This window comes from Myxine glutinosa, chromosome 1 (genome assembly GCF_964187855.1).
Source record: "Myxine glutinosa chromosome 1, kmMyxGlut1.1, whole genome shotgun sequence".
Taxonomy (NCBI): domain Eukaryota; kingdom Metazoa; phylum Chordata; class Myxini; order Myxiniformes; family Myxinidae; genus Myxine; species Myxine glutinosa.
Genome location: NC_136261.1, coordinates 331417841 through 331442877, shown reverse-complemented (window position 1 = coordinate 331442877; position 25037 = coordinate 331417841). Strand labels below are relative to the sequence as shown.

At 45.0% G+C, this 25037-nt stretch overlaps 1 protein-coding gene across 1 annotated transcript in view; it reads left to right on the top strand.

Annotated features, from left to right (window-relative positions):
• ZDHHC17 (zDHHC palmitoyltransferase 17) overlaps nucleotides 1-23147 on the top strand; it is a gene marked incomplete at its 3' end in the record, with an annotated part of 62374 nt that extends 39227 nt beyond the window's left edge. The window contains 8 exon segments of the mRNA XM_078769781.1: nucleotides 4325-4467; nucleotides 7724-7824; nucleotides 10192-10316; nucleotides 10779-10841; nucleotides 12364-12457; nucleotides 12564-12647; nucleotides 21269-21426; nucleotides 23053-23147. Coding sequence (XP_078625907.1) covers nucleotides 4325-4467; nucleotides 7724-7824; nucleotides 10192-10316; nucleotides 10779-10841; nucleotides 12364-12457; nucleotides 12564-12647; nucleotides 21269-21426; nucleotides 23053-23147 — 863 coding nt within the window.
• Nucleotides 23148-25037: the final 1890 nt, after the last annotated feature.

Here is a 25037-nt window from a genome sequence, read left to right as displayed (position 1 = left end):
GTCGAGAGTGGCCCGGCATTCATGCTCTTCGTACTAGGCTCGTATGAGAAGCGTTGTGCCATGTGACGAATGTGCAGTGCAGGGAGGGAAGAATTTGGGAAGGTAGTTTGACCGGCATGAAAGATTAATTGATGATGGTATGGGACTCGTTCACCCACATGGGTTTTGATGGAGGTTGGAGAGCACGGGATGGATGAACATAGATAATTGCGAATAATAAAAGAATGAGGGATCCGAATTGTAAAGGAATAACCGAGCGAGCTGCACAAATGCACAGACGGACCAAACAAACAACAACAACATGCATTTTAAAAGGCCATTTTCCCTGCTAGAGCGGGGGTTAGCCTTGCGGTCCCCATGACAATCTTCTCCATTTTCCCCTATTTTCTGCATCTCTCCTTGTTAACCCCCTTGCCTGAATTTCTTCTTCCACCATCTTTAGCCAAGTCTTTCTCGGTCTTCCCCATCTTCTACTTCCTTCTACATTCATTTCCATCACTCTTCTCAACCAGTCACTTTAATCCTTCCTCAACACATGACCAAACCATCTCAACCTGTTCCTCTTCACAGCATCAATCACAGGCTCTATTCCCATCATCTTTCGCAATTCATCATTTGTCTTCCTCTCTCTCAACGATACTCCGCACATCCGTCGAACCATTCGCATTTCCACCCTTTCCAACCTTCGTTGCTGCTCTATGTTCATTACCCATGTCTCGCTCCCATAAATCATAACACTTCTCACACATGCAGCATACACCTTTCCCTTCAGCTTCAACGACACTCCCCTCATCATCAGCATGCCACTCAATTCCCGAAACTTCTTCCATGCACATCTCACTCGAGCAACCATTGCCGAGTCTGATCCACCTTCTCCATTCAGCATGTCTCTGAGGTAGCAAAATGTTTTCACACCTTCCAGCTTCACGCCGTCTCCAAGATCCAACTCAACATTTCCTCCATCTGCAGCTCCCTCTGTGCACACCTTACATTTGAATGTAGCTGCCACACTGGTTAATGACCCTCTCAGACCACTACATTTTTGATGAACCCTCTCAGCGCACATTGTACACTGAATGGAGTTCACTCCGACACCCTTCCTACACACAGCACAGGGCCACTTCCCAGTTCTTTCCACCTCACCACATGCTTTACCACTTGCCATCACCTTCGTCTTTCCGATATTCACCTTCAGACCTTTTGTCTCCATACATTCCTTCCACGTGTTCATCTTTTCCTTCAGTCCATCCATACTTTCCGCAATCAACACCAGATCATCTGCATACAACAACTCCCACGGTAAACCCTCCTTTACGTTCTGAGCCAGCACCTCCATCACAGCTACAAATAGTAGTGGACTTAGTACCGACCCCTGATGCACTCCCACCTTCACCTCAAACTCACCACTGTTCCCGTCCTTCGTCCTTACAGCTGTGCGCGCTCTTTTGTACATTGCCATCACTACTCTGATCAACCATTCCTCCACTCCTAACTTCCTCAATGCCCATGTCAATACTTTGCATGGAACCCGATCGAATGCTTTCTCCAGATCAACAAACCCAAGAAACAACTTCTTCCTCTTCTCCATGTACTTCTCCTGCAACTGCCTCACAATGAAAAGCACGTCTGTCGTTCCTCTTCCTGGCATGAATCCAAACTGCATTTCGTCGATCTTCACTTTCTTCCTTATCCTCCTCTCCAACACCCTTTCCAATACCTTCATTCCATGCTCCAATAACTTTATCGCTCGGTACGAGCCACACTCCAGAGGGTCACCTTTCCCCTTGTATAGAGGGACGAGGGTACTCAGTTCCCAACCACTGGAATGCGGCCTTCTTTCACCACCAGATTACAGATCTCTGTCATTCTCTTCACACCCCAACTTCCTGCTGCCTTCAACATATCTCCCACAACTCCCGTCGGCCCTCCCGCTTTTCTACCCTTCATTGCTTTTATCGCTTCCTCAACTTCCTTCTCAGTTATCTTCTCTGCCGGTCCTAAAACTGGGTTACTCTCTATGTTGCCATCCCATTCATTCTCTGTATTCAACAGCATTTCCATATATCTTTTCCATCTTCCTTTAATTCCATCTGGGTCGACAACGATTTGTCCCACTTCATCCTTCAAGCAACTCACCCCCATCACATCACACCTCTCTTTCGCTATCTGCTTTGCAATCCTGAATACTGCTTTCTGACCCTCTTCCGAATCCAAGCGTTCTCCGAACATTTTCCTACATGCCTCCTGTGCCTTTGCTACCTCTTTCTTTGCAGCCTTCCTGGCTGCCTTATAACTTTCATGCTGTGCTGTTTCTGCTCCCGTACCCTTCTGCCACTCCTTGAACTTCTTCCTCTTCTCGTCAATCCTCTTTCCAACTTCATCATCCCACCACCATGTTTCCGAGTGCCTCGGTGGTCCTTTTGTCCATCCACATACCTCACCAGCGGCTCCCAACAGACTAGCTTTCATTGACATCCAACCACTTTCAAGCTCAACCACATCATCCTCGACCCTACTCAGCCTCTCTTTTAATGCCTCCCTTACTGTCACCTCTTTCAACCTCCACACCTTCATTCTCGGTTGGTACTTCACCCGCCGAGCTCTCCTCGCACCTTTCACCCTGACGTCGCAGACAACCAAGTGGTGCTGTGAAACAGCCTCCTCCCCCGGGATCACCTTTGTGTCCACGAGGTGGCCCCTATCTCACCTACGGACCATCAGGTAGTCAACGGTTGTCGTCGACCCACCTGACGTGTATGTAACAAGCTTATTATCCTCTTTCTGGAACTGAGTATTACAAATCAACAAATCAGCTCCATCGGCAAACTCCAAAATCCTTTCACCTTCTCCATTTCTCACACCATATCCGTAACCCCCATGAACTCCGTCAAAACCATCCATACTCCTTCCCACATGTCCATTTAGGTCTCCTCCTACCACAACAACTTCCTCATCTTTCACGTTTTCCATCAGCTTCTCTTTCGCACACCAGAACTTGTCCTTCTCTTCATCGCTTCGACCAACCTACGGAGCATATCCCGAGATGACGTTCACCAAGAGCTTTCCAATCATCATTTTCACCATCATCAACCTATCACTCACTCTAGTCACACTCACCAGGCCACACTGTCTACAAACTCCTCAGAAAACAGGACACCAACACCATTCACGCCCTCCAGGCACCCTTGCCACACAAACTTGTATTTCTGTCCCTGCCTACCCTTCACCATTCTCACACCACTTCCCTTCCATCTCGTCTCTTGCACACAACATATGTCCACTCTTCTTCTGACCAATACTTCCACCACTTCTCCTGATCTCCCTGTCATTGTCCCTACATTCCATGTCCCAAACCTCAGAAACCGATCTCCACTTCCGGCTGTACCCTGCCCACATGTAGTTGTAATTGTCATGGTTCTCTTTTTGAGGCAATGTTTTTATGGCCGGATGCCCTTCCTGACGCCTTCCTGACAAGCCACACTCCAGAGGGTCACCTTTCCCCTTGTATAGAGGGACGAGGGTACTCAGTTCCCAATCCACTGGAATGCGGCCTTCTTTCACCACCGCACAGACGGACCGAAGGACGATAATTATACCCATTGCGGGACAGAAGGAAAGAGCGATCTAGTTTCAAAATGTTTCTTGCAGGCAGTTTTTAAAATGCATAGCACATCAGTTTGTTAAATCTGATTGTGAATTTTACAACAAGTCTTGCAATTTAAAGATACTAGGGCGTGCCCGCACGTACGTGCTTGCCCGTACGTGCTTGCCCGTACGTGCATGCAAAAAAACATGCGTGCAAACAACAACAACAAAAAAAAACTTTGAAACCACGTGGCAGTAACGACCACAGAACCCCCCCCCTCTATTTACATGAAATGGTTTGGTCCATTCGCAAAGCCAAAGCGAACGGCTTGCACGTGGCAGTAACGACCACAGAACCCCCCCCCCTCTATTTACATGAAATGGTTTGGTCCATTCGCAAAGCCAAAGCGAACGGCTTGCGAGTACGGTGACCATACCTTGGGAACCACTTGTCCGATTAATATGAAACCTTGAAAAGGCACATCCTCAGGTCCCCAGCAATATATCTGGCAAGTTTCAATTAGATCGGACCCGTGGTTGTCGAGAAACAGCGGTCACAGACAAACACACACACACACACACACAGACACACACACATACACACAGAGATTACTGGAATTATAGATAGATATTAAAAACTAGTGCATCATGTGAAACAATTTGCATGTGATAAAGTTTTGCTTTTTATTCGATGGCTGATAATTGTGTTTTGAACACCCTGTGCCACACATCTCTCCAGTCTGTACGGCAGAAAGTGATGTTGGGCACACCTTTCCTTGTCGTGTGGCTCATTGGATTAATCGCAGATCTGAACATTGATTCGTGGATCATTAAAGCGGCTCTGTATGTGGGCGTCTGGATACTGGTCCAGTTCCTTTCCAAGTAAGTGCACAGACGACTGGCCATCCCATCTGCCGGCATGTATTTGTGCATATGCATTTCATGTATAACCTCCACGCTCTTCCAGGCAAAGAAAGCTGCAGAAAGCAACTAAGAAAAGCTGTAAGCCTTTCGCTGTTTCAAACCCTACTTGGGTTCCTCTGCAGCTGCAGACATTCACAGGTAGTAGATACATGAGAATCCCAATGCTACATGCCTCCATCAACCACCCGCCAAGTTTCATCACTTGCTGGCAAATCATCAGCGACAGCATAGATGGAAACGCGGACTACCGAGGCTCCTAAGCATATACCAATACCACGTGCAATGCCAATAGCAGAAGGTGAGATGGTGTGTAGCATTGGTGTATTCTCATGTACACTACCAGTCAAAAGTTTAAGTACACTTTTAATTGTTAAGTAAACCAGTGAAGTACCTAAAAGTTTGACTGGTCGTGTGTGTACTACTTGTGAATGTCTGCAGCTGTAGAGGAACCCAGGTAGGGTTTGAAACAGATAAGGCTTTACCTTGTGTAGCTTGACTTGTTTGCTTTATACAGCTTTCTTTGGCTGGAAGAGCCAGGGGGGTTAAGCTAATGATTAGGTGAGAACTGATTGGTTATTCCCATTCCCTCCAATTTATGGGTGAGAAACATGATTGGTACATACATACATACATACATACATACATACATACATACATACATACACATACAGTTGGATGTCAACATTCGCGGGTTCCGCGTATTTGCGGTTCATAACATGCGACCTGCTTCTACATTCATGCCTCACGTATTCACGGTAAAATGTATTTATTTATTTTTTCCACATCAGTACTGGTCTACTATATTCACCGCCGCTGATATTAATTCACCGTGGGAATTCTTCTACAGAAACCTGGTCTCTCTTATGCACAGATTCATCCCATATTATTATAATAGAGCAAACGTATATATGGTTGTCATGTCGTTATGTATGTCGTTATGTATGTCGTTTTGTTTATATGCGACGAAAACGTCTTCTTCTTCTTCAAATAAAATTAACACCCTCTTAATTAACCCTCTTAATTGCGTTAAGACTGCTGAGACCCCTCAGACCTTTGACGACCCTTTAATTCCCCCAAGACCCTTCAGACCCCAAAGACCCTGAAGACCCAAAACACCCCAAGACCCTAAATATCCTTCAAAGCCCTGGGGCTCAAAAATACCCTGAATCCCCAAAAACCCAAAAGACCCCGAAGACCCAAAACACCCCAAAGACCCAAAACACCCCGAAGACCCAAAACACCCCGAAGACCCAAAACACCCCAAAGACCCAAAATACCCTTAAAGGCCCAGAGGATCCAAAAGACCCTGAAGACCCAAATGGTGCCAAAGACCTAGAAGACCCAAAATACCCCAAAAGACCCTTAAAAACCCAGAGGAACCAAAAGACCCTTAAGACCCAAAATCCCCTAAAGGGGATTTCAGAAGAATCCCCTGAAGGGAAACGAAGACCCCAAAGACTCTGAAGACCCAAAAGACACCGAAGCCCCAAATACCCCGAAGTCCCAAAATACCCCAAAGACCTCAAAACACCCCGAAGACCCAAAACACCCCGAAGACCCAAAAAGACCCCGAAGACCCTATAGACCCACAAGACCCAAAACACCCTGAAGACCCCAAAGACCCTTAAAGACCATTGAGACCCAAAATACCCTTAAATACCCCAAAGAACCAAAATACCCCAAAGATTCTTAAAGACCCAGAGGAAACAAAAGACCCTTAAGACACAAAAGTCCTGAAGACCCAAAACACCATGAAAGACACAAAAGACCCAAAAGACACCAAAATGGTCAAAGATGCCTATCCCGCTGAAACGACGCGTGGTGAGGCGCGCGGAGCGCACCGAGTCACGCTAGTCTCTTCAATTATTGTACCCATCCTCCAGTTCTTGGTACTCTAAATCCTGTGGTGAGGCAGTTGCTTTTAAACAACTTGCATTCTACTCTTGGAAGGAAAATCTAACTGAAGACAACCTCGGATCATTCTACAAAGCTCGCAACAACTGTGTCTACTATCTGGAGAGACAGAAAACAACATCTGTCCAATCTCAAGAATTAACTTTCAAATTTGTCTCCCTCCTCTAAAACCTGGTGGTGCCTTGTCAAGACTTGCACCCTCTGCCCTCTCCGTGCTTTGTCCCCTGAGGTATCTGCAGGATGCACGTGGTCCACCAGCAACCCCCTCCTAGTGAAACTGCCTAAATCCAGAACCACTGCTCACCTCCACTCATTTATTCCTCTTTTTCTCAGCTGTGGAACCACCTTCCATACTCTCTTCAATCTCATTCTTCCCTCCAGGTCTTCAAGACAGCTGTTCACCACCATCTCAAGTCATCACCCATCCAAAATAATGATCTTTTCTACAGCTGTTAAACAACCCTCACCCCTCCCAAACATTTTGCTTATGTATCCATCTTGTCCACCCTTTGCGTTCTCCCTTACCCCTTATCGTTACCTGCATACCTTGTTTGTCTGTCTCTATCTATTTTCTCCCTCTGCCCTGCTGTTGGCGTTTCTCCTTTCTTCTGTTGTTTCCTTTGTTATGTTGTCATTATTTGTTCTGTTGCATAGCTCTTCATGAGCCTGGACCATGTAGTTGGAAAAAAATTTTTTTTACCCCCATTCAAATAATGCCCCCACATTTGTGGATCCACCATTCGCGGCATTTTCCAGGAACATATTCCCTGCAAGTGTCAGGGTCTGACTGTGTGTGTGTGTGTGTGTGTGTGTGTGTGTGTGGTGTGTGTGTGTGTGTGTGTGTGTGTGTGTGTGTGTGTGTGTGTGTGTGTGTGTGTGTGTGTGTGTGTGTACACACATATATATGTATGTATATAATATCTATATATATTTATAGATAGATATATATATATATATATATATATATATATATATATATATATATATATATATATATATATATATATATATATATATATATGTATATATATATATATATATATATATATATATATATATATATATATATATATATGTATGTATATATATATATATATATATATATATATATATGTATATATATATATATATATATATATATATATATATATATATATATATATATATATATATATATATATATATATACTATACTATATATATATATATATATATACTTTTTTTAATTTTTTTTACCAATGACAATGAGTGACAAACGCAAAGAATACGAATAACCATGGTGTGCACTGATGTGCTGCAGGGTGTTCTTTGACCACTCCATGCACAGTGCCCTTCCACTGGGCATCTATCTGGGAACGAAGTTCTGGATGTATATTACGTGGTTTGTTTGGTTGTGGCCAGATATCCTTTTTTGAGTCTCAGTAACATTTGATTTCTTTGTTTAATGTTTGGAGTGTATTGCTACATGTAGTTGTGCAACTTATCGAGTGTTCCATCACAGTCAGATTTCACCCAATAATGTAAGGAAGCGCAGCTGATCGTAACGGATGACGTTGAACACGTTCACCAGCTTAATGTATTCAGTGAAATGTTTTCCATAATATAGACTGCCTTTACTCAGGAAGAAAGTTACTGTAGTCATTTTTACCATCAATTGTATGATTACTCCCACAAACATATCACATCGGGATGTATCTTGCATGCCACCTGGTGATGGGTAGTTGTAGTCTAGAGATCATATTCGTAAAGCAACCATTCAAAGATATTCAAATCGATCCTAATCTGGTGTCGAGGGTCATCAGCTTAGCGCTGGTTTTATTCCAATCGGGTTTCAAAAGTTTTCTCTTTTACGAGGGTGGTTTATGTTTCATGTGGTCTTCATGGTAGAAATTTTGTGCAACAATATGTTCTATCCTGAGCACGTTGTACCGGAAGTGACATCAAGACTTGAGATCATTATGAGTCAAATCAACAGATATACAGCACCATATTCATGTTTGCAATGGATCAGAGGTGCATCACTAAGTTCCTTGTGAAGGAGAGCATCAAATCAGCTGAAATTCAGAGGAGGCTGTCCACACAATTTGTTAATGCATGTTTCTCACGTAGTTGTGTTTGAATGATGCAGTGGGAAAAACAATGGTCGTGAATTGGTGAGTGATGTTGAGCATTATCCAAGACGCCCAACTTTTGTTATTCAAGCAAACATGAAACGCGTTGAACAGCTATTCTTGAAGAATCGCCCGAATGCGCGACGTGAAGTGGCAGAAGAACTGCACTCCGTGTTTTGAAGTGGAAACTTTCATTCTCCTTGAAATTCAATAAGCTTACTGCCGCCAGGTGGGTGTCATGTCTCTCAATCATTAATTCAATCTCAGTCATAGGACCTCACCTTTTATGAAAATGCAACTCGTAGTCGTTGCACGAAAGCTCCTGAAATGCAACAAAACCAGCCTCAGTGGGGTAGTGTTTAAGGCACTCTGAGTCTGGGAGGTCGGTGGTTTGAATCCCGGGCAAGTCACACCAAAGACTTCAAAAATGGTACGTGCTGCTTCCTTGCTTAATGCTCAGCATTGAGAAGGGATAGAGCAGCATATACAAACAACCACAAGTTGGTAATAATAGCGCAGACTTCAATGGGTGTATGGCCTCTTGCATCGAAATTCCTAGTAAGGGAACTCCTATTATTATAACCACTGAATCACTGTGAGAAGCATTTATCGAAGAGCGCTGACATATGATGATACCTCATTTCTCATGGAGACCATGACAGTGTAGAGACATTTTTGGTCCCCACGACCAAAATTAAAATTGAAGTTCAGCCATAAGGGTGCCTTCACATATACGGATTATTCTTACGAGTCCTTACGGATCGCCAACTCGTAGTCAATCGCAAGCATCTGTAAATAACGGAAGATGATTTTTGACATGTCAAAAGTTGTTGCGAGTTGTGACGAGTTATCTACGGATACCAGCGAGTTATTTACGGATGCTTGTGATTGACTACGAGTTGGCGATCCGTAAGGACTCGTAAGAATAATCCGTGTATGTGAAGGTTGCATAAGCTGGAAAGCTTGTGGCAACTAGAAGGGCACTCGGTCGAGCACATACCTCCGCCAGGCTGAACAGTTTATATTTTCTATCCCACTATCTGTTTGTGAACAAAATATCTCAAAAAGTTGTGGATGGATTCGGACGAAATTTGGCAGAGATGTAGCGTATGTCACACGGACGAAATGATTCGATTTTGGGGGATCCGGCTTCGATAATTTTTTACGTGATTCTACACCATTGGCAGATAGGTCCAAAACTATACATAGCAGGATATCTTAAAAAGTTATGGATGGATTTGGACGAAACTTGGTGGACAGGTTGGGTGTCTGACGAGGACGATTCGATTTTGGTGAATATCTGGATCCAGATAGTCGAATTTTAAAAATGATTCTTCACCTTTGGGAGATCGGGCTAAAAACGATATATAGCAGGATATTTCAAAAAGTTGTGGACAGATGATTTTTATTAAATGTGATTCTGTGTTGTGATTTTCTGGTTTAAAGCTGTGGAATAAAAAAAAGTTCCATGTGAACTTTGAACTATCCTTGGACAATAGCAATACCACATCATAGTGAAGAATACTCAAGGTCAGTATTTCACCGAGGCCAAGCAGTTCCTGGACATCTGTTTTTGCCTTCTTCATGCAGCAGTACCATCGATTGAGATTTAGCGTCAAGGTGAACACTCGTGCATGACCTTAACCCAAGGCATTACGCATTAATTCAATCTCCATCCAGCTACCCTTCATGCTGAACACCTTGGGACTCTTGTACAACTTTGGAAAGTCATGGAGGTCAGACCCTGGTGTCATCAAAGCATCTGAAGAGCAGAAAAAGAAAGTAAGGCAAGCAATGTTAGTGATAAGCTGATTTTTATTATATATATATTTTTACAGTGATAGGTTCATCAACGTGTGTGCTGTCCCTTGAATGGACGTTAAACTGGCCGTCCCATCTGCCGGCATTAGTTTGTGGACGTTAAAGACCCCCACTGTGTCCTTCTTGAAGAGTAGACGAGCTATCGCCAGCACCATGGCCAAATTCCAAATTCCTGCCCTAACTATTTAGTCGAAAGTCAGGCCTGGCCAGCCGGTTCATGAAATTCTTGGGCCAAACACTTCCCCTGTCCAAGCTCACAGAACGTGGGAATAATTGTGGCCATTAAAGAAAGGAAGATGAATCTTGTGATTTTCCTTATTTTAGATTGGTGAAAATTTTGAATAATTATGTACACCAACCCTATTTTGTATTTGTTCCCACTTATTTGCATTGACTTGCATCTTGAAAACATTTATTCTGCAGACGATTGTTGAGTTGGCTGAAGGTGGCAGTCTGGATCTGAGTATCTTCTGCAGCACATGTCTGGTACAAACTTATTTTCATGAATGGGCTTTGTTTTAGCGTCTCTCCACTTCACCCCATCCCCCTGTTTCGGGTAACATGCAGCACTTGCACCATTGTCCCTTCATGAACAATGGATTTTTCTGGAGTCATTATTATGATTTTAGGAATGGCCAAGGATGGTGCAACCATTTGGCAACCTTAGGCGGTCGCTTAAAGCGGCAAACAAATGGGGGCGGCAACAAATGAATGAAGGAATGATTCATGAGATTATATAAGTAAAGAAGCAGGCTGTTTGTGTTTTCCTTTAATGTGAAATGTTATTGTTATTGGCAATCTATGGACGCCAGTGATCACCCACCCCCCTCCGGGGAAACCGGAAGTACACCCCGTGATCATGCGTTGAAGTGAAAACCACGAACGCCACCTGAAAACTGCTGGTAGCGGTGGGTGTGTCACACTGTCACAGGCTCAAGCAGCCCGAGGGAGAACCAATGGTGCACGATCATTATGTAAAAATAGGGAAGAGGAGTTATCTGGCGAAGGGGCGGCAAGAGCTCACTCAGCAGTCGGCACATTCGGTGTAAGAGTTCGTTGAGGATGGCGAGTGAACTGCCAGCCATTGCAAGATGCGTCCCAAATTTGGCACGACCACAAGAAGTTTCGAACTCTGTTTGTAAAAATAATCTCACAGATAATGTCCCCAACACATTTATTTCTCTCCTCATCCTCTTCACCCTCCCTGTTTCTGTGGCAATGGTGAGCGAAGCTTTCCCAAGCTAAAGTTGATGAAACCTTCCATCCGTTCCTCACTTTTTGAGCTATCCACCTTGTCAATAATAGAAGGAATGAGTGGGGGGTGGGGGCACAAAGCTGTAAGTTTCCTGATTTTTAAATGTTTTTTTGTATACAAGATCGAGGCTCGTGAAAGAGCTAACATCAATCACAAAAAAGGACAAACGGACACACAAAACATACAATAAAGGGAGCGGGAGACAAGATCGGGGGAGAGAGGGAAGCACACAAGTACAACAGCAGAGAACAGGGACATTGGGAGATCTGTGGGAGGGAGAGGGCTTGGGGGGAAGAGGCATGGGAAGGCGGGGGAGGGTGGGAAAGGTATAAAACACATGGACACTGCTAGAACTTCCAGGAAAGAAAGCAGTTGGGATTTCCCCCCCAAAAAAGTGGATCCGGGTTGAATTAACGGGGGTAGAAGAGATCAAGGTTTTGGATGGGGGAAGACAAGAGCTGGTGATAATAATGATGGCGCCTAATACCCATGCACTGGCCCTGTGACTGCTTATGTTGTTTTTTTGCTGATTAACTGTTGATTTTAAGGGATTTTATTCTGTTTGGTACCACGTCTACACATTGTGTTTGCAAACGTTATGTACATTCGCATGGATGTGGTCACGTGTTAAATGCACACAATTGTAAGGGTGTATATACGTACGTGAGCAAAATAATTTGACCCACCTGTCTCAATTGCTAGGACATGAGACTCTAGCTCCACTGAATGTGAAGTCATTATTTTTCTCTTTAGATACGAAAACCTGTGCGGTCTAAGCATTGCGCGGTGTGTAATCGCTGCATTGCCAAGTTTGATCATCACTGCCCATGGGTGGGTAACTGTGTCGGTAAGTTGTCCATGGCTCAAGACGTACAAAAACCTGTGCTTAGGAGGGAAATACAAGTATAGCTTTTGTCTCATTGTTTTTGCTGCTTGTGTTCTTAAACTTCCAGGTGCAGGCAACCACAGATACTTCGTGGGTTATTTGTTCTTTCTCCTTTGTATGATCTGCTGGTTAATCTACGGCTGTGTAACATGTGAGTGTTGTAGTTTACTTTTTGATTTCACAACACTAATATAATATACGAGATGAAAATAAATGAATATCAGGTGAAATGGGGAAGGAGATCAGACAGGGGAATATATTTGAGTATCTGGGGGGAACAGTGACCGGGGATGGTAAGTCGGAGGCAGAGGTGAGGAGGAGGGTTCAGGTGGGTGCGAATGTGTGGAGGATGGTGGAGGGAGTAATGGTAAGACAGGAAGATATCAACACGATTGAAAGGGAAGTTTCTGATGTTGTGTGTAACCCCAGCCTACGTTTACGGTCTGGAGATGGTGGCATTGACAGAGAGATAACAACAGAGGCTGCAGGTTTGCAAGAACAACTGTGTCAGGAGGATTGTGGGAATGAAGAGAGTGGATAGAAGGAGAATGGATGAACTGAGGGAAAAGATTGGTGTGCAAATGAGCTTGACGGGGAGATTGATGAAATGGCAGCTGAGATGGGCTGGACATTTGGTGCTGATGGGGGAAGAGAGAATGGCAAAGAGAGCAGATAGGTTTAGGGAGCAAGGTAGGATGAAAAGAGGTATATTTACCAGGTTGAGATGGGAGGATTGTGTGAGGAGAGATATCAGTAAGGTGGGGGTGGTTGGAGAGTGGAGATAATTGGCTGAGGAGAGAGGGAAAGTGGAGGAGTATTGTGGTCAAGGCAGGGCAGGATCTTGGTGCCATCGGACCTCACTCCATAAAGGGAGAAGATGATGATAGATGCACAACCACCTTTGAGAATGTAGAGTGCAGTATTTTGAACCGCATTGGCACATTGCATTCCTGCAAAGTGTTCCAAAATTAATTGAATTATTTGATTATCAACACGTCAGTCGGTACAGTGGGTGATCGGGTTGTGTGTGTGTCTGTTCTGTTCCGCCCATTGTTTGGACAGTTCGCCTGACTCCACCCACAATTTCTCCTCTTTGGGGGGAGGGGAGGGGTGAGGTGGGAATCATATGGTCGCCATGTTTGTGCTTTTTGCTATGCAAAGTCAGACATCTTTGGAGCTTTCATATTTACCATCGCCATGCCCTCCCTATAAGTTTTCCCTTCATTGTAAAACTTACAAAGCGACAGTTAAAAGTATTTTGAGCAGATAGGCATCACGGGCCTTGTGAAGATTGGCTTCAGCAATTGAGGCAGCAGTCTGTTAACTTATACACCGCCCAAATAACGATGTGGAATTCTCTCAAATAGAGCTTAATGAAACCCATATCATTTTGCAAGAGTAAGCCAGGTGTAGGCTTAACGGTTAAGGTGGCTGGTTTAAGATCCTAGGGTCTTAAGTTTGAGCCTCTATCGTGTCGTTAAATAACACCAGTTGGGTTGACTCAGCTGGTCGACAAAATGAGTACCAGCTTACTGGGAAGAATGAGCCATTCGAGTATCCTCCGTCGAAGTGGCGACCCATCCAGGATTGTGCCCAATAGCCTAGGAAACTGCTCCGGCAGTCCAATGCATCTGAAAATACAAAAGGAGTGGTCTTCTTCTTCCTATTTTAGCTTCACACATTCCCAAAGGACCAGGAAAGGATGTTGTAACGGTTCTGTATGATTTGTCAGTGAGTGAGTCCGCATTAGTTCTCAGATCAAATGTAATCTATATACCTGGCAGAGCTTTGCGTTCTTGAGTTCTTTGACTTGTTTTCTTTAGTATTTCATGTCTGCAACAGGGACATATTTCATCGTTTACGGCGTGAATGAAATTAAATAGCAAATCAGCGCAATCAGCATTTTGACACATTATCGCAATCGACACATTATCACACAACAACAATATTGTACTGTCAGAGGGGAATTGCGTTGATATTTAACCTTTTCCCTCGACCTCTGGTTCAAACACATTGGTGGCAAAATGGTCTTTAAATGAGAACATTTTGTGATTCCTCTTTTGCTTGAGGTCTGGGGCAAGCTTGGTACCTCACACTATTTTGAAACCGACACGTGTGGTTATCCACACCAACAGACACATCTTTCACCACATATATGTCGAGTACTTTTTGCAGTTTATCTCATATCGATTACAAGCTTGATTTCTCAAGGATTAAAAAAAAAATCGACACCAAAAATAGGACGAGCTCGATATACTTTGAAAGTACGCTCACTTTCCATAACCTTGTGGATTTGCAATGGAAATCCTCCCTTGTTCTCTGATCCAGATCACAGTCCCTTTGGATGAGGCTTCAAGTTTGTAACCATGTTCATCGTAATTGGAACAGCCGAAGGCAGAGCAGCACGGCATCCCATGCTCATTACCTCCTCACAAAACTGTGGCCCAGAATAATTTACCAAAAATACCCTAGGAGATCCATCTTTATGCCTGCAAACACAACCTAACTTTATAGAGTGTGTATGTATACATATATACACACATGCATTTTAAGTAGGGAACCCCATGTTATTGTTGTAATCGTCGTTTGCTTAAGACATCATGATGTTTATATGTGCATGATCACATGACAACATGGAGTAGACAGCGATCATGTCCCACAGATTGTATCCCTTTCACACCAGCTCCCACTTATTGTTATTTGATTATTCCCCACTCTTCTGTGCTGCGTGGGTGACTTAGCTCGTCCCCCGGGTGCGGTCGGTGCACTGCAACCATGGCGGGGCGGAAGGCGGCTGCCAGATTGTATGGCACCCCCAGTCTTGAAGAGGCGAAACATCAGAGACGCGTCAGACCAGTTGCTTATCCAGAGGAGTTCTTCGGAGCAGTTGCTCAGCCGTTCAAGAGGGCAAGAGAGCAGCACTAAGAAAGATGGTCCACAAACGAAATGTCGCCTGACACTAAGTTCGATATATATATATATATATATATATTTTACAAATTGGTGGAGTGAAGTTGAGCTGTTCTTTTTCTACTAAAATGGATATTTCCAACCACATTAATCTAATGGCACAAATAAATATACCGGTACATTACATTATTTTACTAAAATTCTATCTCATGACCTACAACCATTCCTTTATTACCTACGCCACTGAAAGTGGACGGTTGTATTTTCACCGTTTGTCTGTGAGAAAGATATCTGCAAAGGTTGTGGACAGATTCGGACAAACCTGGTGGACAGGTTGGGTGTGCGACAAGGACAAATTGTTTCGATTTTGGTGAAGATACGGAGTTGGATACGGATACAATAATTTTAAGTGATTCTTTATAATTGAGATGAGGCCATTTCAATGTAGGCTTAACGTTGGACTGTTGTTGTTGTTGTTAATGTTGGACTTCCGTTTCCGGTCTTGCTGGCGACGGTTCGTTTTTTCGCAGGTCTCCACGCTCTCCATCGAAATCGAAGTTGGGTCATTGTTCCAATTTGTATTTTCGTTATAACTGTATTTCTTTTATGGTGTATGTACGTTTATTGTCCCGTCAAAGATTTTCGGTGCAAATCTTTCATACCTGTATTGAAAATCGCGTTAATTCGTGTCGTCTCGAGGTCTTGTACAGTGTACACTGTACAACCTTGAGGCTTTGTTTTTCTCTCAGCGCCTGTCGTTTGTGATCCAATAACTTTCGTTCTCTGTTTTCGCAGTCTTTCCACCCCAAAGCCTACTTCCTTGTGTAAATCTCAACTAAAAAAAAACAACAAAAAAAGACTACCTTCTCTGTGCTCATTCGTTTATTCATTCTTATTCGTTCGTTCGTTCTTCGACCACGTGTTTCTCCCCCATTTCCCCAGATAGATTGTCAAATTTCAATTCGTTATTTTATCGTCCATGTGATATTGTTTGATTATTGTTAGTTTTGGTTTGAATTTCCTGTAACTCGTAATTAATTAATCGTTTTCTGCCCTTGTGTGTGGCCTTGTAGTTGTACCCCCGTCGGTGTTTTGTTAACTTAAGTGTGTTTTGCTTGGCTCTTGGTTTTTTCCCTTCTACCCCGAACATAATACTGTCTAACGTTCTAAATCCCCACCCCCCCCCCCCCCCAAAAAAAAACAAAAAAAAAACAAAAACATTTATTTTATTTTCTCCACGTGTACTGTTGTCTCATCCTGTATTTTCTGTCCAGGTGTGCTGTTCGCCCCACCCCCATTATCTCCTTGCCATCCACCGTTTGCCCTGTTCACGTGACTCGTGGTGGTCCCTCTCGGCTCTCCCCCCGTTGGTATTTTTGTGCATATAAGATTGTTCATAGTTCTGTTTAAATATTTTTAAATATGTTTAACCTTTCCCCTTCTGTTTTTTATTCAGTGGTATATTACAACACGCTGTTTTTCTTCCTATTTAAAAGGCTTTTCTCAATTTCCTCTCCAACTCATTCCACTTCAAAAAAAAGAAATTCAATATCTTATACGTCTCCCTCACTACATGGTCTAAATTCACATTCATTCCATCCCTCCTCCATCATCCTGAACCGGATTGCTGACTTGAAAATCACAACAAACCCAATTTGTTATCAATGTTCGTCTTTCATTAATCATCCACTTTCTAAACTCCCCTCTTGCCCCTCCCATCCAAATCCCCCCCCTTGCACCTACACTCCGAAACTTCCCCCTTGCCCCTCCACTCTTAAACTCCCCCCTTGCCCCTCCACTCCTGAACTCCCCCCTTGCCCTTCCCCTCCTAAACTTCCCCTTTGCCCCTCCCCTCCTAATCCCCCCCCTTGCCCCTCCACTCCTGATCTCCCCCCTTTCCCCTTCCCTCCAAAACTCCCCCCTTGCCCCTCCCCTCCTAAACTCCCCCCTCACTCCTCCCCTTCAAAACTCCCCCCCAATCCCTCCCATTCAATTCTCCCCCCATACCATTCCTCTCCAATTCTCTCTCCTCCCCCCTCCTCCTCCAAGCTGCCTCCTCCCCACTTCGTCTCCCTTCTATCTCATACCTCCACCCCCCCAAACCTTCTACTTTCCTCTGCCCCCCCTCAAACAACCCCTCACTGTGCCGCATCCCTTCACCAGCAAACCTTTCATCCTCCTCATCCTTCCCTTTCTTGGAACTCTTCTGCAACATCTGAAACACTATCAACTGCTCTCCCTACCTCCCCCTCTCATCCTTCATCTTACCCTACTCCTCCCCTCCCCTGTCCTGTACCCGATGCTCCCCCTCTCTCTTCATTAACGGTATGGACCTCAAACATCCGGGGCCTTCGCTCAAACCTGACTGATCTCTCCATACAGGTTGCTTCTGACAATCCAGACTTGATCTGCTTAACAGAGACTTTCCTCCTTCAAGATGTCTCTGATTCCTTAATATCTCTTCCTGGTTACTCCCTCCTCCGGTATGATAGACCTGAGCCTCGGCCTGGTGGTGGGGTGGCTATCTTTGTCAAAAACTCTCTTCCTCACTCTCCTTGCACTGCTCTCTTTCCTCCTCACCCGCAGGAGTACCTCTGGTTACGGCTTCCTCTCCGCTCCCACCTTTTGTTCATATGTGTTCTGTACCGTCCCCCAAACAGTGATGACTCCATCTACATTTCAATGTCTGACAACATGGACCAACTTCTATCCACTCATCCCAACTCTCTCTTCCTCATATGTGGTGACTTCAACTGTCATCATGCCACCTGGTTGGGTGTGGGTTCCTCTCTCACTAGTCATGGCACCTCAGCAAAGGACTTCTGTGACTCACTGGGATTGACACAATCTGTCAATTTCCCGACCCGGATCTCAGCCAATGGAGTATCTTCTCTTCTAGACTTGGTTATGACAAACTTCCCTGCTAATGTCTGCTGCTCTTCTTCTGCTCCAATCGGTTCTTCTGATCATGTGCTTGTCAAAGTGGACATCTCTCTGGCCATTCTCAGAGAGCCTCCTCAGCGTCGACGAGTCTGGCATTTCACTCAGGCCGACTGGGACGGTCTTCAAGCAGCCATCAATCGTCTGGATTGGTCTCCCATCTCCACTGCCTCTGACATCAATTCTTCCTGGGAATTCTTCCAAAGCAAACTGATCTCTCTCATGCACAGATTTATCCCATCTCGCCTTCAATTGTCTTACCCTTCCTCCCGTCCATGGTACACTGAATCTTGTGGTGAGGCAGTTGCCCTGAAACAACTTGCCTTTGCCTCTTGGAAGGCTAATCCAACTGAAGGCAATCTCAGTTCCTTCCACCAAGCTCGGAACAAGTGTGTGTCTACCCTCAGGAGTGCCAGGAAGCACTATCTCTCCTCACTCAAGAATGAACTCTCAAACCTGTCTCCTTCCTCCAAATCCTGGTGGCGTCTGGTCAAATCCGTTTCTGGTGTTTGTTCCCCCTCCATCCCCTCCCTTACCTCAAATGGCCACACAGTTGACATCGCACGTGACAAAGCCGAATGCCTCAACTCTGTGTTCGCCTCGAAATCCTTAGTCCCAAACCCATCTCTCTCTGTTCCCACCTTTCCCAGTCGAACCCAAATGCTCCTGGACACTGTGTCCTTCTCTCCTGACAAGGTGGAGGAGTTTTTGTCAAACCTCGACTCTGATTCTGCAACTGGACCAGACGGCATCAGCCCACGGGTCCTAAAATCCTGCTCTGCCGCTCTATCTCACCCTCTCTCTGTTCTTTTCACCCTATCTTTTGCTCAAGGTCATCTGCCAGCATCCTGGAAATCAGCTAACATTACCGCTTTACACAAAAAAGGTGCAAAAACAGATCCTTGCAACTACAGACCAATCAGCCTGCTCCCAATTATCAGCAAAGTCATGGAATCCATCATTGCTTCGGATATGAAATCTTTCCTCTTCTCCAATGGCTTGATCTCTGATCATCAATTTGGTTTCAGACCAGGTCACTCTACTCTGGACATGCTGCTTCTGCTGTCTCAACAATGGATGGAGGTCCTGAATGCCAAACAGGAAATCAGAGCTGTCTCCCTTGACATATCAAGGGCCTTTGATACGGTCTGGCACCCAGCTCTGCTCACCAAACTCTCCTCCTATGGTATCCATGGAAATCTCCATGCATGGCTTGCGGACTTCCTCTCTGGTCGTAGTCAACGTGTGGCCCTGAATGGATTTCTCTCATCTCCCCTTCCTGTTCAGGCTGGAGTTCCCCAAGGAAGTGTGCTGGGCCCTGTGCTTTTTCTGGTCTTTATCAATGATCTCTCTGACTCTCTGGAAAATCCTCTCTATCTCTTTGCTGATGACTCCACTCTCTGCCGCTCCATTCCTCTTCCCTCAGATAGGCAGTCTGCAGCCTCCTCACTCTCTGGAGACCTGGACAAAATCACAGACTGGTCAAACAAGTGGAACATGTCTTTCAATCCTGCCAAATCTCACTCTCTTACTATGTCTCTCCGAAAAGATCGACTGGACAACCCTCCCATCTACTTTCTCAACAATCCTCTCCAAGAAGTTCTGTCACTCAAGCTTTTGGGTCTCACTATCTGCCATGATCTTTCTTGGGAAAACCACATTTCCAAGCTGGCCTCCAAAGCCAGTCGCCGACTGGGCATCCTCCGTCGTGCGAAGTCCTTCCTCGGCACACCTGAGCTCCTCACCACATACAAGGCTTTCATCCGCAGCTCAATGGAATACTGTTCTCCCCTATGGGCTGGTGCTCCTGCCTCACACCTGGCTCGGCTTCACGCTGTTGAATCCAAAGCTTTCAAAATCATTGGAATCTCCCGCGATGAAGCTATCTCTGAGGGCCTTTCACTCACTCACCGCAGGCAGGTAGGTGGTCTTTCTGTCTTCTACCGACTCCTCTCCGGCCTTGCTCCCCCAGCTCTCTCCGTGCTCTGTCCCCCAAATATTCCTACAGGTCGCACAAGATCTGCCAGCAACCCTCTGATGGTTAAACTGCCGAAATCTCGGCTCTCTGCTCACCTTCACTCTTTCATTCCTCTTTTCTCCCGCCTGTGGAACAAACTCCCACACTCCCTTCAATCCCTCTCCTCCCTCCAGGTCTTTAAAACAGCTGTTCACCACCATCTCTTATCTTCCCCCATCCATAACCTTGATCTTTTCTACCCCCACTAATTCACCCCAGATCCACCTTGTTTGAAATTCCAACTTATTTCCTGGAAATCCTGGCAGTGTCCATATGTTTATACCTCTCCCACCCCCCCCCCCCTTCACATGCCTCCCCCCCTTCACATGCCTCCCCCCTTCACATGCCTCCCCCCCAAAGCCCTCTCCCTCCCACAGATCTCTCGATGTCTCCATGTCTCTCGGTCCCTGCTCTCAAATGTTGTGTTTGTGTCCTTCCCCCTCTCTCCCCATCTTGTCTACCGCTCCCGATGTTATTTGTTTTATGTGTCTGTTTGTCTTTCTGTGTGATTAATTTTCGCTCTTTCACGAGCCTCGATCTTGTATACAAAAAAAAAAAAAAAAAAAAAAAAAAGGCCAAGAACGATATATAGAATGATATCTCAAAAAATTGTGGATGAGTTGTGATAAACCTAGGTGGATGAGTTGTGTAGGTGACAAGAACAAGGCAATTGTTTTTTGGAGGTCCGGATGAAAATCCCAGCCTATCAGTGGATACAAAACGTAAACTGTTCAACCTGGCGGGGGTATGCGCTCTACCGAGTGCCGTTCCTGATTGTTTTTGCCATATTATGCTTGCTATGACCTCATGATGTCTTTTCCTTTACTGTAATGTTTTCTCAACTCCCTTTGTTAACCTTCATTTGTATGTCGTGAGTAATTCCATCGTGACCTTGTGTGCCGCAGTTTGGGATTTGCACTGCCACACGTCGTACCACTTGGATGGTTTCTGGACCTACCTTCCGCAGATTGCGTCGTGCTCCCCGTGGATTTTCTGGATGTTTTTGAACAGTTTGTTTCACATTGCATGGGTCACCATCCTCCTTTTGTGTCAGCTGTATCAGGTATTTGTTGGTGATTTGTCATAAATGTATTGGGCACACCTACCTGTGGGTTTAAATTTTTGCTTCAATGCATTATGGAATGATTTCTTAAATGTGTAATGTTGAGACTTGCAGGTTGATGCAAGGAAATAGTCTTATGTGCATTGGGTGAATCACAGATATGTCAAGAAATTAAGGTTTTGTGCTTATAGGGAAGTTTATTCTTTTTTGTTTTGCTGTTTTCTTTCAAAAAAAAATTCAAACATCAAGTCGAACAAAAAATAATTCATAAATAAATAAATTGTTGAAGCGACCATCAATTTTATGTTACCCTTTCGTCCAAAAACATTAACAGTTGATGTATGATACATGGCTGGCAGGATGGCCTAGAGGTACACACACTCATCTCAAAGTTGTCTCGCCTGGGTTTGAATCCAGACCCAGCTATAAACTGTCATCCCGGTGTTTCACAGGCAGGGTCCCCCTCATGTGTGCCGTCCCTCGGATGGACGTTAAATGAACGTCCCATCTGCCGGCATTACTTGGTGGACATTAAAGATCCCATGGTATCCGTGAAGAGTTGGCGAGCTATCGCGGGCACCCTGCCAAAATCGCAATTCCTGCATTAACCTACAGGGGGCACTGCATCAGTGTCCCAGCCATGCCCCAAGTCAATGATGCTATCCCAGAACCTTGTGCTACATATTGAAGATGTATGATATAGTGGTTTATAATGTGCTGAACTAAAATCGAGTCGAGCCATTGGACAAAACCAGGGGTATTGGCTTAGATTTCCAGGGATGTGCATGAACAACATTCATTATTGTTAGGGCCCATCTCCATATTTCATACACAGTGGACCGGTGTTGTGGAAAGGGAGAAGGAAAACAAAATAATAGGGAAAAGTCTTGGGAGTGGATAGATGTAGCCGGAAGGTATGAGACATACGTGGAGGGTGGAGGAAGTGATGAAAGGGGACCTCGAACGCAGCTCATGATATGGAAATCCCAGATTCAAATCCCATATGCTGCGTTGCTCTGGCAGGATTATGGGTTTGATTCTTGACGCGGCTATAAACGATTTGTGTTTCCCAGGCAGAGCGGCACCGTCCATCAGATAGACGTTATTGCCTACAAGAAGGGAAACTTCCAAATTTCTGCCCTGACAGCTGTCGGGTCAGCAATGGCAAATCACCCAGTGAATTCGATGCCTTGGCCGAACAAGAAATTATTTGACACTTCGAGGATTTCTCTATTCTCTCCTCGTATTTGGAGGTATATTTTATACATGACTCGTACTGCTTTTGCCATAAATGTACAAGCTCCTCTGTGAGAAGAGACACTGCAGAAATATAAAGTATTCCTTAATTTTTCTCAGTGCAACATGGCATTGGGTGAATCCATTTGCTCCCTGGAAAAATTGCTGATACCGAAGCTTAGGGTACGGGGAACAATTACGTATGTGCCAATGATGCCCTGTTTGTTTGGAGCTACTCCAATCATGTTTTTAAGCAGACGAGGCATTAAATAAACCCTTTGATTAAATTTCTTTAAAGTTTTACGCGAACATGCCGGCATTACCTTCTGAGTGTTACTTTGATTAATAAATGAATGTTTTAACTCATTATTTTGTGCCGTACTTTCACAGATCTCGTGTTTGGGAATAACCACAAACGAGAGGATGAATGCCCGAAGATACAAGCACTTTAAAGTGACAGCCACCACCATTGAGAGCCCTTTCAAGTGAGAGGATATCTTACTATAATTCACCAAATGTCCGTCCGTCTGTCCATTCGAAGGTATCGCAAAAACAGCTGAACCGATCGCAACGATATTTTGGGTGGGTAATCCTGGGACGTCCTGGAGTAAAATAGGCGAAATTGTTTTTCCAAGTTTTCCAATTTTCCCAAACACGATGGAATAATATTTACCGATATGAACAGTGATGTGGCTTTTATTGAAATTCTACAAATACTGTTTAGATTTTGATGAGAATTACGAATCTGCAGGGAATCCGGAAGTGGACAGATGACGGCAATGCGCGGGTTTGATAATATCCCAATACAACCTTCATTCCTTCGTAATGTTAAATCGTTAAACGTTAATCGTGTTAATCGTTTTGTTAAAGTATCAATTGATGATTGGAATTGAGTGAATACAATTACGATTTTGAATTCGTAATTGTGTTCACCCAACCGTACGGAATTTCACATCAGGATTTAAATATTTGTTTTTGTGACGAATGTTGTTAAAAGTTTGTTTTTTACTAGCAGAAGTACCCGGCATTGCCGGGCGGGGGGAGGGGAGGGGGGGGGGAAGGGGAGGGGAACGGGGGGGAGGGGAAGAGAGGGGGGGGAGGGGAGAAAATGGGGGAGGGGAGGGGGGAGGGGAGGGGGAGGGGGGAAGGGGAGAGGGTAGGGTGGAGGGGGAAGGGAGGGGGGAAGGGGAAGGGAGGGGGGAAGGGAAGGGGTAGGGGGGAAAGGGAGGGAGAGGGGAGGGGAAGGGGGAGGGGGAAAAGGAGGGGGGAGGAGAGGGGGAGGGAAGAAGGGGAAGGGGGAAGGGGAAGGGAGGGGGGAGGGAAAGGAGGGAAGGGGAGGATGGAGGATGGAGGGGGAAGGGGGAGGGGAGGATGGAGGGGGAAGGGGGAGGGAAGGGGAGGGCCAGTCAACAATGACGTTGCAGTTCTCATGGTAGGGGAGCAGCACAACAATCGCGACATCGTCCTGCATCTTCGCAACAACAGCACGAAGCGGATTTTGGAGACTCACCGATCCTGTGACGCCCTCCAGTACCGGCGATGCCGGGCGGGGGAAGGGAGACCCGTACATTCCCAACCCGTACATTCGCCCTCTCGGCTCAAGCTCACTCGGACAAAAGCCTCGCACAATTACACAGTGAAGGCCCAATGGCCATGTCTATGCCACAAATCAAGTACGTGAGCGAGTCGGGCGCACTGATTTGAAAATATATAGAACGCGCATACTCCGTGAAAAGTGAAGCCGCCGTGTCGCCATCTTGGTTAGCACGACTTGACCAACTCGCTTCGCGTATCTCTTTTGTTTTGAACGTGTCCCAGATTTTAAAAGCCAGACAACTGTTAAAATGACATTTTGTGCGGCAATAAACTGCTCCAATGGTTACGGAAGGGTTGTGGAAAGACGTTTCACAGCTGTTTCAAAGACGTTTAATTCATATCGCACAAAATCGACACAAAACACGATCGTACAAAAGGTGAAAAAACGCAATCGCTATTCGCTCTGAATTACGTGCAAACCGTGTGACGGAAATCACCATTGCCCAGCATCGAGTGCCAACCAAGATGGCGCCCGGTAGCTGCATCTCCACCTATGTGGTGTGAATTGGCAATGGTCATTCTATATATTTTCAGTTCAGTGGTCTGGCAGTGGGGATGGAACATCACGTGATCGCTCTGAGTGAATCAGCGAGCTGTTCTGGCACAGGCTGAGATTCCGTGTATAATGTTCCTCGCGAAATGCACTGAGGTAAATATGAATAAAAAATATGGATCTCGTCAAATATTTTGAGGTAGGCCATGTTCGTCCCAGGCTCAATGGCCATGTCAATGCCAAATATCAAGCACGTGAGCCTCTCCGTTTAGGAGTCTATCGGTAA